The 17,378-nt window shown below is 34.5% G+C and overlaps 1 protein-coding gene across 1 annotated transcript in view; it reads right to left on the reverse strand.

The window, feature by feature from the left end:
- fgd (faciogenital dysplasia) overlaps positions 1-17,378 on the reverse strand; it is a 148,733-nt gene that overhangs the window by 27,433 nt on the left and 103,922 nt on the right. The window contains exons 4-6 of the mRNA XM_061923500.2: positions 12,279-12,813; positions 6,700-6,789; positions 1,506-1,642 (exon numbers count right to left, since the gene is read on the reverse strand). Coding sequence (XP_061779484.2) covers positions 1,506-1,642; positions 6,700-6,789; positions 12,279-12,813 — 762 coding nt within the window. The remainder of the gene's footprint in view (positions 1-1,505; positions 1,643-6,699; positions 6,790-12,278; positions 12,814-17,378) is intronic.

Genomic DNA, 17,378 nt, shown 5'->3' on the forward strand with positions numbered 1-17,378 from the left:
GCTATGCATGAAGGTTCCTTGCTTTTCTATGTGCTAAGTTGCATGTAGAAGGTTTCTTGCTGTTCAATGTGTGAAGGTTCCTTGTTGTTCTATGTTGTATGCATAAAGGTCCCTTGCTGTTCAATGTTCTATGCATGAAGGTTCCTTGCTGTTGTATCTGCTAAGTTGTATGTAGAAGGGTTCCCCCCTGCTGTGAAGGTTCCTTGCTGTTGTATCTGCTAAGTTGTATGTAGAAGGGTTCCCTTGCTGCTCACTGTTCTATGCATGAAGGTTCCTTGCTGTTGTATCTGCTAAGTTGTATGTAGAAGGTTCCCTGCTGTTCACTGTTCTATGCATGAAGGTTCCTTGCTGTTCTACGTGCTAAGTTGCATGTAGAAGGTTTCTTGCTGTTCAATGTTCAATGCATGAAGGTTCCTTGTTGTTCTATGTTCTATGCACAAAGGTTCCTTGCTGTTCAATGTTCTATGCATGAATGTTCCTTGCTGTTGTATGTGCTAAGTTGTATGTAGAAGAGTTCATTGCTGTTCACTGTTCTGTACATGAAGGTTCCTTGCTGTTGTATGTGCTAAGTCGTATAGAAAGGTTATTTGCTGTTCACTGTTCTCTGCATGAAGGTTCCTTGCTGTTGTATCTGCTAAGTTGTATGTAGAAGAGTTCATTGCTGTTCACTGTCCTATACATGAAGGTTCCTTGCTGTTGTATGTGCTAAGTCGTATGAAAGGTTCCTTATTGTTCACTGTTCTATGCATGAAGGTTCCTTGCTGTTTTATCTGCTAGGTTGTATGTAGAAGGGTTCCCTGCTGTTCACTGTTCTATGCATGAAGGTTCCTTGCTGTTGTATCTGCTAAGTTGTATGTAGAAGGGTTCCCTGCTGTTCACTGTTCTATGCATGAAGGTTCCTTGCTGTGCTACGTGCTAAGTTGCATGTAGAAGGTGCCTTGCTGTTCACTGTTCTACGCATGATGGTTCCTTGTTTTCTACGTGCTTAGTTGTATGTAGAAGGTTCCTTGCTGTGCAATGTTCTATGAATGAAGGTTCCTTGTTGTTCTATGTGCTAAGTTGTATGTAGAAGGGTTCTTGCTGTTCACTGTTCTATACATGAAGGTTCCTTGCTGTACTATGTGCTAAGCTGTACATAGAAGGGTTCCTTGCTGTTCACTGTTCTATATATGAAGGTTCCTTGCTGTTGTATGTGCTAAGTTGTATGTACAAGGTTCCTTGTTGTTAACTGTACTATGTATGATGGTTCCTTGTTTTCTACGTGCCAAGTTGTACGTAGAAGGTTCCTTGCTGTTCAATGTACTATGTATGATGGTTCCTTGTTTTCTACGTGCCAAGTTGTACGTAGAAGGTTCCTTGCTGTTCAATGTTCTATGCATGAAGGTTCCTTGCTGTTGTACGTGCTAAGTTGTATGTAGAAGGTTTCTTGTTGTTCACTGTTCTATGTATGATGGTTCCTTGCTGTTCTACATGCTAAAGTTGTATGTAGAAGGTTCCTTGCACACCATTCTCCAGTGATGCGTGTCTTGAGCTCGGGCAGCAGGAACTTGTGGTGGAAGCAGTAGATGGAGGAGATGTTGGAGAAGATTCCTGTGATGACGTCCTGAGGGATTCCAGCTTCTGTCAGCTTAGTGCAAAACTCCTGCAGAACAAAAACACAAACGTGACGTGAATGTTCCACAAACCATCTAGTGGTACGCCAAATAATCACTTCATGAAACATTCAAACACAGTGTGACTGTTCAAACTGTGTGTGATGTTACAGTAACCAAAACATCTAATATACTTTAGATCTATGCCTTGCTTTTAATGAACACTTAGGCCTATTACGCCACTGTATCTTAATATTGGTCATTATGGTGGTACTTAATGAAGACTTAGGCCTACTATGGCACTGTATCTTAATGTTGGCCATTATGGTGGTACTTGGAGAGATAAGTGTTTTCTCAGGTGGAACTTGATGAAGAATGTTTGAGAACCACAAATCTAAAGAAATGTTGATGAGAATCATTTCTGGGACATGATTGCATAAATGGAAGGAAATCAATCAATCAATCAATCAATCAGCATGATGATTAGCAGCAGTTTGTTATTGATGATAAAATAATAAAATAAAAGTAAGTATTCATGGTGTAATCTATAAACTATAATATTAGCACACATGAGGTGTCCTGGCTGGTCCAACCATAATTACAGACAGCTTTTGTGTGGCCTTAAACTAGATTTTAGTCTTTAATATTATTATCATTATTATTATTATTATTGTTATTATTATTATTATTATTATGATTGTTAATATGATTATTATTATTGTTATTGATTGTATTATTATTGTTATTATTACTAATATTATTATTAATATTATGATCATTATTATTAATATTATTATTAACAGTATTACTATTATTGTTATTATTCCTATTATTATTATTGATATTATTATTACTATTATTATTAGTGTTATTATTAGTATTTTTATTACTATTGTTATTATTTATAGTACTATTATTGTTATTATTAATATTATTATTAGTATTGTTGTTGTTATTATTATTATTATTATACTTATTAATATTATTATTATTTCTAGTAGTGTTGTTATTATTATTATTGTTACTATTGTTATTATAATTGTTATTGTTATTGATTTTATTATTATTGTTATTATTACTGTTATTATTACTAATGTTATTATGATCATTATTGTTATTATTATTAATATTATTAATAGTATTACTATTATTGTTGTTATTATTCCTATTATTATTATTCCTATTATTATTAGTGTTATTAGCATTTTTATTACTAAAATTATTATTTATAGTACTATTATTGTTATTATTAATATTATTATTAGTATTGTTGTTGTTTTTATTATTATTATACTTATTAATATTATTATTAGTTCTAGTAGTGTTGCTATTATTATTAGTATTATTGTTATTACTGTTATTGTTATTATAATTGTTATTGTTATAGTTATTAGTATTATTATTGTTATTGTTATTGCTGGAGCTAACATCACAAACACACACTCAGTATGTTTACATGCACTAAAAACTAGTTCATTACTTTATTTAGTTAAAAGTATTTTTTTTTGAACAAGATGTAAACACTTGATGATGACTTTTAAATTAAAGATTTAGATGAACAGATTTACATGATTCCATCTTGCATCGCCATGTTTCATGTTGTCACACTTCCCAACACGAGGACCAGGAAGTAGACAATCATAATAAATACCACAATATTTACATTCTCATGTCTTTGTTTCATCATTAGAACATTTTATAGGCCACTCCCCAAAATATTCTTGAACCTCCTCAATGACTTGCAGTTGATTTACATTTATGATTATTATTTATTTATATTTTACTTAAAAAATGCTAACACATTTAATATAAATCATCATTACAAATATATCTTTATTATTGTTATTATTTCTATTTCTATTATTATTATTATTACTATTATTATTATTATTATTATAAGTGCTGTCAGTTGTTTCCATTTTCTTAATCAGATTAAATTTGGATTAATCATGATTAATCACAGGTTATTGCTTGCTTCCATATTCTAATCAAGCACTGAGCTGTGTTTGTTAATGCCAGCTGGACATGCAAACCTCCAGTTTAGGCTCACAAGTGGACGGCGTCTGCTTCGACTAATTACTTGGACAGACTTTTGTTATCATGGCCAGAGGCATGGTAATGGATCCACACTAACATTTCCATGGAAAGCAATCAATGTCACATGACTCTGGCGTGACCGCGGCAAGAGATGAACCGTCGCTCGGTGACAGGGAAAGTAAAACTTCGACATCGGAACACCCGGACCCCAGCTTAGGGTTTTTTTTAGGTCCAAACTGTCTCTGGGATAATCGTAATGCAAGAACGTGTGTGTGATGAGCCTCCCCACCACTAGTTGGCGTGGTGAATGTCACACCAAAACTTCCACTTTTGCTTATAACTAGCATTAGCTTCTAGCTCGAGATGGACATAACTTTGTTTTTCCAAGCATGCTTGTGAAGAAAGTGAGTGTGAAGGATAGTGCCGAGAAGAAAAGTGGACGATATTCAAGGAATTAAAGAAAGAAATCATCAAAAAGATGACAGAGCGTGTAGCGAGCTCATGTGGTGAAGCTAGTCTGCACCGTACTGAAGAAGGAGTCAGTAACGCCAGCTAATGATGTTAACAATACCATCTAAACATTTATCCATGAAATTATGGGGAAGCTGCTGATGGTGTGTTTGACAGGAAGCAGCTGGAAGGAGATATTGTAGAAGTCCACTCTCCAAGGTAAATACTGTACATTATTATTACATTACTTCATGAAACTTGTTTTTACTACATTATGTTGTATTTTTTTCATGAAACTTGTTTTTACTACATTCTATTGTATTGTTTTGTACAATATGCATTATCTAAAAAAGTGTTTTTACTTGTAAAATACATGTTACATGTTAAAATTGTGATGTCTTGACTAGGGCTGCAACAACTAATCAATTAAATCGATTATAAAAAATAGTTGGCGATTAATTTAGTCATCTATTCGTTGGATCTATGCTATGCGCAGAGGCAATTTTTTATTTTTATTTTGTGTTTTATTTTTTTATATAAACCTTTATTTATAAACTGCAACATGTACAAACAGCTGAGAAACAATAATCACAATAAGTATGGTGCCAGTATGCTGTTTTTTTTTCAATAAAATACTGGAAAGGATAGAAATGTAGTTTGTCTCTTTTATCCAATTATTAATTGACTCTAGAAAGAGGTTCCGCAGCCTCCGAAGCAGAACCTCCAGGTTCTGTAACAGCTTCTTCCCTCAGGCTGTAAGACTCTTGAACACATCATAATTAAATTATCCCCTCAATCTCCCCCCAAAATGGATTAACTCCCTGGAATAAAAAAGACAATATAACATACATCCATAAACGTGGACGCATGTGAAAAAGTGCAATATATTTATCCGTACAATAATTTATTTATTTATTTTACATATATATATTCATATATTATTTATATATATTTATTTATTTATTTATATATGCACCTTATTGCTTTTTTATCCTGCACTACCATGAGCTTATGTAACGAAATTTCGTTCTTATCTGTGCTGTGAAGTTCAAATTTGATTGACAAGTCTAAGTCTCTAAGTCTAAGATTAATCAAAGTAATAATCCACAGATTAATCGATTATCAAATTAATCGTTAGTTGCAGCCCTAGTCTTGACTGATATTTGTATTTTAATTCATTTCATTGGGCAACACATATGAGTTTTGCAAAGTCGGAGCTGCGTCACGGAACCAATTAAACTCGTACGAAGGGAGTGTAGATGAATAAGGACTAAAGCCTTCATCACTAACACAAATAGAATATATTAAATACAAACTGAACCTTGTTGAACAAGTCTGGATGCAATTTTCCAAACAAGAGTATTGTTGTTCTGCATTCACAATATGAATGTAATGTTATCTCAAAGTTCTTCATAAAAGGTCATCTGTCAGCAGGCAACCTTGGGGAACTCCAAAAGATAATTTTAATGATAAAACCTGCTCAGAGTTAGGAGACAAACATTATTATTATTATTATTATTATTATTCATATAATTATTATTAGTAGTATTATGTTAACATTATTATTATTATAATATTATTCATATTATTGATAATAATATGGTTGTATTATTATTGTTATAATAATGATTATCAGTATTGTTATTATTGTTTGTAATATTATTAATAATAATATAGTTTCATTATTAATGATAGTATTATCATTGATATTACTATTTTATTATTGTTTATATTATTAATATTAGTATTATTTAGTTATTAATATCATTATTAATATTATTATTGTTATTATTATTAACAATATTATTAACAATATTATTATCATTATTACTATTATTATTATATCATTATTATAATTATTATTATTATAATATCATAATAACAATAATAATAACAATTAATATATCATTATTACTATTATTATTTTATCATTACTACTATTATTATAATCATTCTTTTATCATTATTATTATTATTATTTTTATCATTAATGCTAGTATTATTATTATTTTGTAATTATTTTTTATAATTATTATTGTTATTTTTTTAAATTATTATTATTATTATTTTATCATTATAATTATTATTGTTATTATTATTTCATTATTGTTATTATAATTCTAATAATTACTATTATCATTATTACTACTACTATTATTATTTAATCATTATAATTTGAATATTGTTATTGTTATTAATATTATTAATACTATTAATATTACTGTTACATTATAATTATTAATATAATGATTATTTTATCGTTATCATTATTATTATTAGTAGTAGTATTATTTTATCATTACTATTAATATTATTATAATAATAATTATTATTATTATCATTATTACTACTATTAGTATTATTATTTTATTATTATAAATATAATATTATTGTTATTATTATTATTATTATTATTAAGTATCACTGGGCTTGACATTGAGGCGAACAAACGAAAGTGTGGCCACACACCAATCATGCTGACACACAATGCTGCCGTCCGGCGGATCACAGAGGCCTTCCTTAATCCGGATCAGTCCTGATCTCACTCGCTAAAACCTCGGCACACTTGGCAGATTGGAACGACAAGATGGCGCTGCCACAATGGATATGAACACGTCACCTGGTCCAGGAGGTTGAGCCTTTTCACGTACGCCTCTTCGGTGTGCAGGAGTTCTTTGGCGATGTTCAGCAGTCTCTGGGCCTCGGAGCACTGACACACACACACACACACACACACACACACACACACACACACACACACACACACACACACACACACACACACACACACACACACACACACACACACACACACACACACACAGGTTATCATCTGGAATGGGGACCACGTTTTTGATCATCACTTGTGAGGACCACCCTTTTAAGGTTGTGGAGGCATAAAAAAAAGTGTTAAAATGTCCACTGCCCAGTTAGCTCATACACGTCTTTAAATCTCCGGATTGATGAAGTAATGTGCTGATCATTCTTACTGGGGACCCTGGGGAAAAAAGAGTCAATATGGTTCATGGGGACCAAATTAATATGACAAGATCCTCAGAATACATCACTATAGCTGTCCTCTTATAGGAAGTTTCACCACTTTAATGTTAAAGACAACTGCTATTTAGCAGTAATGAAGTTGTCTGCAACTCCAACTACCATATATAGAAGGATGGAAAATTCTGAATGTGAATCCTACTTTAAGGCAGTGGTTCTTAACCTGGGTTCGATGGAACCCTAGGGGTTCGGTGAGTCTGCCTCAGGGGTTCGGCCGGAGGTCAAAACACACACGACTCATCGTGTAAATAAAAACTTTAACGTTTCCATATGAGTTGGGAAATTGTGTTAGATGTAAATATAAATGGGATACAATGATTTGCAAATCCTTTTCAACCCATATGCAATTGAATGCACTACAAAGACAAGATATTTGATGTTCAAACTCACAAACTTTTCTTTTTTTTTTGCAAATAATAATTAACTTAGAATTTCATGGCTGCAACACGTGCCAAAGTAGTTGGGAAAGGGCATGTTCACCACTGTGTTACATGGCCTTTCCTTTTAACAACACTCAGTAAACGTTTGGGAACTGAGGAGACACATTTTTTAAGCATCTCTGGTGGAATTCTTTCCCATTCTTGCTTGATGTACAGCTTAAGTTGTTCAACAGTCCGAGGGTCTCCGTTGTGCTATTTTAGGCTTCATAATGTGCCACACATTTTCAATGGGAGACAGGTCTGGACTACAGGCAGGCCAGTCTAGTACCCGCACTCTTTTACTATGAAGCCATGTTGATGTAACACGTGGCTTGACATTGTCTTGCTGAAATAAGCAGGGGCGTCCATGGTAACGTTGCTTGGATGGCAACATATGTTACTCCAAAACCTGTAGGTACCTTTCAGCACTAATGGCGCCTTCACAGATGTGTAATTTACCCATGTCTTGGGCAACTAATACACCCCCATACCATCACAGATGCTGGCTTGTCAACTTTGCGCCTATAACAATCCGGATGGTTCTTTTCCTCTTTGGTCCGGAGAACACGACGTCCACAGGTCCCAATCCAAAAACAATTTGAAATGTGGACTCGTCAGACCACAGAACACTTTTCCACTTTGTATCAGTCCATCTTAGATGAGCTCAGGCCCAGCGAAGCCGACGGCGTTTCTGGGTGTTGTTGATAAACGGTTTTTGCCTTGCATAAGAGAGTTTTAACTTGCACTTAAAGATGAAGCGACCAACTGTAGTTACTGACAGTGGGTTTCTGAAGTGTTCCTGAGCCCATGTGGTGATATCCTTTACACACTGATGTTGCTTGTTGATGCAGTACAGCCTGAGGGATCGAAGGTCACGGCCTTAGCTGCTTACGTGCAGTGATTTCTCCAGATTCTCTGAACCCTTTGATGATATTACGGACCGTAGATGGTGAAATCCCTAAATTTCTTGCAATAGCTGGTTGAGAAAAGTTTTTCTTAAACTGTTCAACAATTTTCTCACGCATTTGTTGACACAGTTGTGACCCTCGCCCCACCCATCCTTGTTTGTGAATGACATTTCATGGAATCTACTTTTATACCCAATCATGGCACCCACCTGTTCCCAATTTGCCTGTTCACCTGTGGGATGTTCCAAATAAGTGTTTGATGAGCATTCCTCAACTTTATCAGTATTTATTGCCACCTTTCCCAACTTCTTTGTCACGTGTTGCTGGCATCAAATTCTAAAGTTAATGATTTGCAAAAAAAAAAAAATGTTAATCAGTTTGAACATCAAATATGTTGTCTTTGTAGCATATTCAACTGAATATGGGTTGAAAATGATTTGCAAATCATTTTATTCCGTTTATATTTACATCTAACACAATTTCCCAACTCATATGGAAACGGGGTTTGTATAACCCTAACCCTCTAACCCCAACCCTAACCAAATAACTTTAAATTAAGTCTTTGTTACTTAAAATATGTTCCCCTAGTGTCCAAAAAACTCTAAATTAAGTCTTTGTTACTTAAAATATGTTCCCCATACTAAAGTGTTACCAAAAACATATAACTTTATCTTGAATTTGAAAAAAAATTTAAAATTTATTTTTCACTAAAGAAGGGTGCGCATATGAAACTGGTGGGGTTCGGTACCTCCAACAAGGTTAAGAACCACTGCTTTAAGGTAATAATGTTTTATAATCATTAGGGCTGTGAATCTTTGGGTGTCCCACGATTCGATTCAATATCGATTCTTGGGGTCACGATTCGATTCAAAATCGATTTTTTTTTCCAATTCAACATACCGATAATGGCTTTTTGCCGATATCCGATATTCCGATATTGTCCAACTCTTTGATTACCGATACCGATATCAACCGATATATACAGTCGTGGAATTAACACATTATTAGGCCTCATTTGGACAACCAGGCAGAGCCGGCCCAAGGCATAAGCGTACTAAGCGCTTGCTTAGGGCCCCGCGGCCACCAGGGGGCCCCCAAAAGCAATTAACAAAAAATTATTATTTTTTATTTTTTGCATGTACGAGTCTGACTGATGATTTCTAAATGATCAAAGATATATTATTGTACAAAAACACAATTTTAGGTCAACATTTTTGCACATTGCTGTTTCAGGTTTTTGTTACCAAAAATAATAAAGTGAATCAGAATCAGCTTTATTGTCCAGTTATGTTTAACACACATGGAATTTAACTTCAGTAGACTGCGCTCTCTTTGTACAAAGTAAACATTAAATATGAACAATGAACTAAAAATATAAACTAGTAATTAAAGACTAATATGTACAAGACTGATGAGACAAGATGACACTTTTACTGTAAATACAAAGCTTTATCACTTGGACTGTTCAACCCCAGGCCACTCTTGTAGCTGAATGTTTTCTACATTTTAAGATTAGTAACCATATGTGGCACTCTGGACATCATTCGTTCATTCATTGGTATTATTTATGTTCTTAACTGGGCCACCCCCATATCTTTATAAATGACATGTCATTTGTAAAGACATGCCAGGCTGACAATAGGATAATGTAAACAACACTGCCAGAGCCGCAATGAGTTTATATATTATTTATATATTATTGGCAGAAATAGAGGGCCCCAAAATCAAATTTTGCTTAGGGCCCCATGGAGGCTTGGGCCGGCACTGCAACCAGGTATGGTGAAGATAAGGTCCTTTTGAAAAAAATTAATACAATAAAATAAGATAAATTAAAAACATTTTCTAGAATAAAAAAGAAAGTAAAACAATATAAAAACAGTTACATAGAAACTCGTAATTAATGAGTAAAATTAACTGTTAAAGGTTAGTACTATTAGTGGACCAGTAGCACGCACAATCATGTGTGCTTACGGACTGTATCCCTTGCAGACTGTATTGTAATATTGTCAGTATTCAAGGACAACTTTAAAACAAATGTGCATATCAGTGGTGGGGGTTAAACTATGGAATTCGCTTTACAATGAGATAAAAGATTGTAAAAATATATTCCAATTGAAAAAAATATATAAAGACAGAACAATAAGATCATATGGACAGCCATAAGTGTTTACATTTTGCTTAATATTTATTAATTTACTTGTTTTTTGCCTGGTTTTGTATTTGTTTTGTATCATCCCGTGAGGTGTATATTATCAATCAATCAATCAATCAATGTTTATTTATATAGCCCTAAATCACAAGTGTCTCAAAGGGCTGCACAATCCACAACGACATCCTCGGTACAAAGCCCACATAAGGGCAAGGAAAAACTCACCCCAGTGGGACGTCGATGTGAATGACTATGAGAAACCTTGGAGAGGACCTCATATGTGGGTAACCCCCCTCCCCCCCTCTAGGGGAGACCGAATGCAATGGATGTCGAGTGGGTCTGACATAATATTGTGAGAGTCCAGTCCATAGTGGATCCAACATAATAGTAATGAGTAGTGGGGCCAGCAGGACATATTACTCTTTTTTTTTTTTTTTTTTTTTGTTTGGTTTGTACTTCATGAAGTTTTGCACTTGTTGTGTTTTTTTGTATGTTTTTTTGTTTGTTTTCGTTATATTTGGATGTAATTGTTGGTTTATATGATTTTAAGTAAGACTACGTATTATGTTGAAGGGGGCAGGAAAATATAAGATTTTTCTTCATCCTGCTCCTTCTCAGGCATTGGTGTGTAAATGTGTAATTTAATAATTGTGGTATAATTGTCTATCGATCAAAGATGCACATCAATGAAGGAGATAAATAAAAAATGAATGAATGAATATATATTGATATATAATGTAGGAACCAGAATATTAATAACAGAAAGAAACAACCCTTTTGTGTGAATGAGTGTAAATGGGGGAGGGAGTTTTTTTTGGGTTGGTGCACTAATTGTAAGTGTATCTTGTGTTTTTTATTTTGATTTAATAAAAAAAAAAACAATAAAAAAAAACAAAAAAAAAAAAACGATACCGATAATAATAAAAACCGATACCGATAATTTCCGATATTACATTTTAAAGCATTTATTTATATTATCAGCCTGCCGATATTATCGGACATCTCTACTCCTGAGTATAAGTTGAAAAAAACTGCGACTTATAGTCCGAAAAATATTAATAACAGAAAGAAACAACCCTTTTGTGTGAATGAGTGTGAATGAGTCTGGGGGGAGGGAGGTTTTTTGGGTTGGTGCACTAATTGTAAGTGTATCTTGTGTTTTTTATGTTGATTTAATTTAAAAAAAACCAAAAAAAACATACCGATATTAAAAAAACCAAACCGATCATTTCCGATATTACATTTTAACGCATTTATCGGCCGATAATATCGGCAGGCCGATAAATTACATATTAAATATTATATCATAATATATATTATGATATATAATGTAGGAACCAGAATATTAATAACAGAAAGAAACAACCATTTTGTGTGAATGAGTGTAAATGGGCGAGGGAGTTTTTTTGGGTTGGTGCACTAATTGTAAGTGTATCTTGTGTTTTTTATTTTGATTTAATAAAAAAAAAAAATCAATAAAAAAAATAAATAATAAAATTAAAAAAAAATGATACCGGTAATAATAAAAACCGCTACCGATAATTTCCCATATTACATTTTAAAGCATTTATCAACCGATATTATCTCTACTCCTGAGTATAAGTCGCACCCCCGGCCAAACTAAGAAAAAAAACGCGAGTTATAGTCCGAAAAATACGGTACTCACTTTGTGTGCGTCCACCAGATACCCGGCTGGCGCCTCCGAGAGCGAGCCCGCCTCGCCGCCACTGCCCTCGTCCAGGTCGCTGTCCTCGTCCTGCGTGGAGTCGCGCTTGTTGCCCGGGGCGACGCAACAGGACACGCTCTCCGTTTCCGTCACGCTGTCGTAATGCTCCTCCTCGTCGATGGCGTCCTCGTTGGGGAAGGCCTCCCCTTCGGCGGCACACGACGGGCTGTCGATGCCGCTGTCCCGGTTGGGAATCTTCATCTGCTCCGAGGAGTCGGGGCGGTCCGAGAGTTCGCGGGGCGAGGCGTCGTCCCGGTCGGCGTCGTCAAGGCAACCGTGCGCGATGTCCACCTCCACGTCCGGCGGGGTGTCGTCGGGGGCGTCGCCGTGCACGGACGCCTGGTCTGCAGAGGTGCATGCTGGGAGTTTGTCTCCAACGACGTCCTGGTCACAGCAGGAAGTGGCGTCGGACGCAGGGTCCATCCTAAGACTCAGGTGCAGCTGGGAGCGGGGGACCACCCCCAAGATGGGCACCCTGGGGGTCGAGAGGAGGAAGACACCAACGTCAGAGAAAGGAAGCCAAGCCCCGACAAAATAAATGTCAAAGCATCAAATTATGTCACAGACTGACGGATGCACTTATGTGGGCGTTGTCGTATATTCTGTCTCCTCCCTGCTGGTATTTATTCTCCTTTCACGCCCTCCCGCCTGCTCTCATGTCCGTAAAGTCAACATTCACGTGTTTATTGGTCCGCATGCTTATAGTTCATGCTAACGAGCATGTTGAGTCTTTGGGCACCTAACAATTCAAAGTTTGAAAGCATAACAAAACATCGTGAAAACATAAATGTGCAGTAAATGAGCATCTCCATGGCGATGGCCCGTATGGTACACGCAAAATACTCATTTAAATAAGGCGGTATGCACCACTTTTCAATAGTACAGTCTTAGTAGATCACAAGCAACACGCCCACTAATAGTACACAGTACACACTAATAGTACACTCTATTGTATACTTTGTACACACTAAATGTACACACTATTTCATACTTTGTACGCACTACTAGTACACACTATTTCATACTTTGTACACACTAATAGTACATACGATTTTATACTTTGTACACACTAATAGTACATACGATTTTATACTTTGTATACACTAATAGTACACACTATTTCATACTTTGTACACACGAATAGTAAACACCATTTTATATTTTGTACACAGTAATAGTACACACTATTGTATACTTTGTACACACTGATAGTACACACTATTGTATACTTTGTACTCACTAATAGTAAACACCATTTTATAATTTGTACACAGTAATAGTACACACTATTGTATACTTTGTACACACTAATAATACACACTATTGTATACTTTGTACACACTAAAGGTACACACTATTTAATACTTTGTACACCATAATAGTACACACTATTTCATATTTTGCATACACTAATAGTACACACTATTTCATAACTTGTATGCACTAATAGTACACACTATTTCATACTTTGTACACACTAATAGTACAAACGATTTTATACTTTGTACACACTAATAGTACACACTATCTTATACTTTGTAAACACTAACAGTACACACTATTTCATACATTGTGGGCACACACACACACGCGCACACACACACACACACACACACACACACACACACACACACACACACACACACACACACACACACACACACACTAATACACACACTAATAGTACATACTATTTCATACTTTGTACACACTAATAGTACACACTATTGTATACTTTGTACACAATAATAGTACACACAATGTTATACTTTGTACACACTAATAGTACACACTATTTTGTACTTTGTACACACTAATAGTAAACACCATTTTATATTTTGTACACAGTAATAGCACACACTATTGTATACTTTGTACACACTATTGTATACTTTGTAAACACTATTGTATACTTTGTACACACTAATAGTACACACTAGTTCATACTTTGTATACACTAATAGTACACACTATTGTATACTTTGTACACACTAATAGTACACACTATTTTATACTTTGTACACACCAATAGTACACACTATCTTATACTTTGTAAACACTAACAGTACACACTATTTCATACATTGTGCACACACACACACTCACACTAATAGTACATACTATTTCATACTTTGTACACACTAATAGTACACACTATTTCATACTTTGTACGCACTAATAGTACACACTATTACATACTTTGTACACACTAATAGTACATACTATTTCATACTTTGTACACACAAATAGTACACATTATTGTATACTTTGTACACACTAATAATACACACTATTGTATACTTTGTACACACTAATAGTACACACAATGTTATACTTTGTACACACTAATAGTAAACACCATTTTATATTTTGTAGACAGTAATAGTACACACTATTGTATAATTTGTACACACTAATAATACACAATATTGTATATTTTGTACAGACTAAAAGTACACACTATTTTATACTTTGTACACAATAATAGAACACACTATTTCATATTTTGTATACACTAATACTACACACCATTTCATACCTTGTACGCACTAATAGTACACACTATTTCATACTTTGTACACACTAATAGTACATACTATTTCATACTTTGTACACACTAATAGTACACACTATTGTATACTTTGTACACAATAATAGTACACACAATGTTATACTTTGTACACACTAATAGTACACACTATTTCGTACTTTGTACACACTAATAGTAAACACCATTTTATATTTTGTACACAGTAATAGTACACACTATTGTATACTTTGTACACACTAATAGTACACACTATTGTATAATTTGTACACACAATTGTATACTTTGTACACACTAATAGTACACACTAGTTCATACTTTGTATACACTAATAATACACACTATTGTATACTTTGTACACACTAATAGTACACACTATTTTATCATTTGTACACACTAAGAGTACACACTATTTCATACTTTGTACACACCAATAGTACACACCAATTCCTACTTTATACACACTAACAGTACACACTATTCTATACTTTGTACACACCAATAGTACACACTATGTTGTACTTTGTAAACACTAACAGTACACACTATTTCATACATTGTACACACACACACACACACACACACACACACACACACACACACACACACACACACACACACACACACATATATATATACCGGGTATACATATACATACATACATGTATATGTTTTATTCAATGCTTAAATCTATAGATCAACTTCAGGTCTATTTGTCAATATGAAGTAGGTTGTATTTAATGTTTATGCCTTTATTTTGTCAATACTGTGTATTATATGGCAAAAACAAAATATGCAATATTTTGTCCCAAAAAACTGTTCAAAGTGTAATATTTGATGTGAAGTAATTGGAGCCGTAAATAGGTCAATAATTCATAACAACGTTAATGATGATTCTTTTTTTTCTTTTTCTTTTTTTTTAATAATGGAAGTTTATTAAAAAGAAAATTGCACTAAAATTCTTGGGGACCCGAAAGGGTCCCACTCATGAATGTGTTAAAAGTAAGTCATACTTGTATTTTTTTATTTATTTTCCTTTGAACACCAAAACCTCTCAATTAACTTCAGATCTGTCAAAAAAAAAAAAAAGTAATATTTTCCCCAAAAATATGAAAATATAAAGTGTACTCTTTAATTTGAAATAATTGGAGCCTTAAATAGCTCAATAATTTATAACAACATTGATATTAATTCATTATTATTTGACAGTTTAAAAAAAAACAAAAACACTAGGGTGCCACTCATAAAAGTGTTAAAAATAAGTCATAATTAGGGACCGCAATGTCCCTTTGGGACAGAGGACCCTATTGTATTTTGTGCGTCTTATTATTATTATTCCGCCGCCTCTTTGAGCTGTAATTTGACCCCCTTAACATGGTTCAAAACTCACCAAACTTGACACACACATCAGGACTGGCAAAAATTGCGATCTAATAAAAAAACACAACCCCAAAACTCAAAATTGCGCTCTAGCGCCCCCTAGGAAGAAAAAAAAGACACAACTGCTCCTAGGAAGAAAACCCAGACAAAACTGCCTGTAACTTCCGGTAGGAATGTCGTAGAGACATGAAACAAAAACCTCTATGTAGGTCTCACTTAGACCTACATTTCATATATTGACAACCCCCAGCAAAAATCAACAGGAAGTTTGCAATCCCCCTTCAAAACAAACGTTTTTATTATTATTATACCGCCGCCTCTTTGAGCTGTAATTTGACCCCTTTAACATGCTTCAAAACTCACTATATTTGACACACACATCAGGACTGACAAAAATTGCGATCTAATAAAAAACCTAGCTCCAAAACTCAAAAATGCACTCTAGCGCCCCATAGGAATAAAACGCAGACAAAACGGCCTGTAACTTTCAGTAGGAATGTCGTAGAGACATGAAACAAAAACCTCTATGTAGGACTGACTTAAACCTAGATTTCATAAATTGACATACTTCAGCAAAAATCAACAGGAAGTTGGTAATTCCCCCTTCAAAACAAACGTTTAGTAAAAACAGTCACTTTTGCCTCTTTGAGCTGTAATTTGACCCGCTTAACATGCTTCAAAACTCACCAAACTGAACACACACATGAGGACTGGCAAAAATTGTGATCTAAAAAAAAAACCCAACCCCAAAACTCTAATTTGTGCTCTAGCGCCCCCAAGGAAGAAAACACAGACACATCTGCTCCTAGGAAGAAAACTCAAGACAAAACTGCCTGTAACTTCCAGTAGGAAAGCTACAGGTAGGAAACAAAAACCTCTATGTAGGTCTCACTTAGACCTACATTTCATATATTGACAACCCCCAGCACACTACAGGAAGTTTGCAATTCCCCCTTCAAAACAAAAGTTTTGTAAAAACCGGTCACCTTTTTTCAAACATTATCTCCTCTGAGCGCGTTTGTCGTGTTGGCTTCAAACTAGGACAGGAGAGAGATTAAACCCTTCTGATTAAAAGTTGACCAAAGAGTTTTAATTACTGCTCCGGTTTGGAT

This window comes from Nerophis lumbriciformis, linkage group LG01, assembly GCF_033978685.3.
Source record: "Nerophis lumbriciformis linkage group LG01, RoL_Nlum_v2.1, whole genome shotgun sequence".
Classification (NCBI taxonomy): Eukaryota; Metazoa; Chordata; class Actinopteri; order Syngnathiformes; family Syngnathidae; genus Nerophis; species Nerophis lumbriciformis.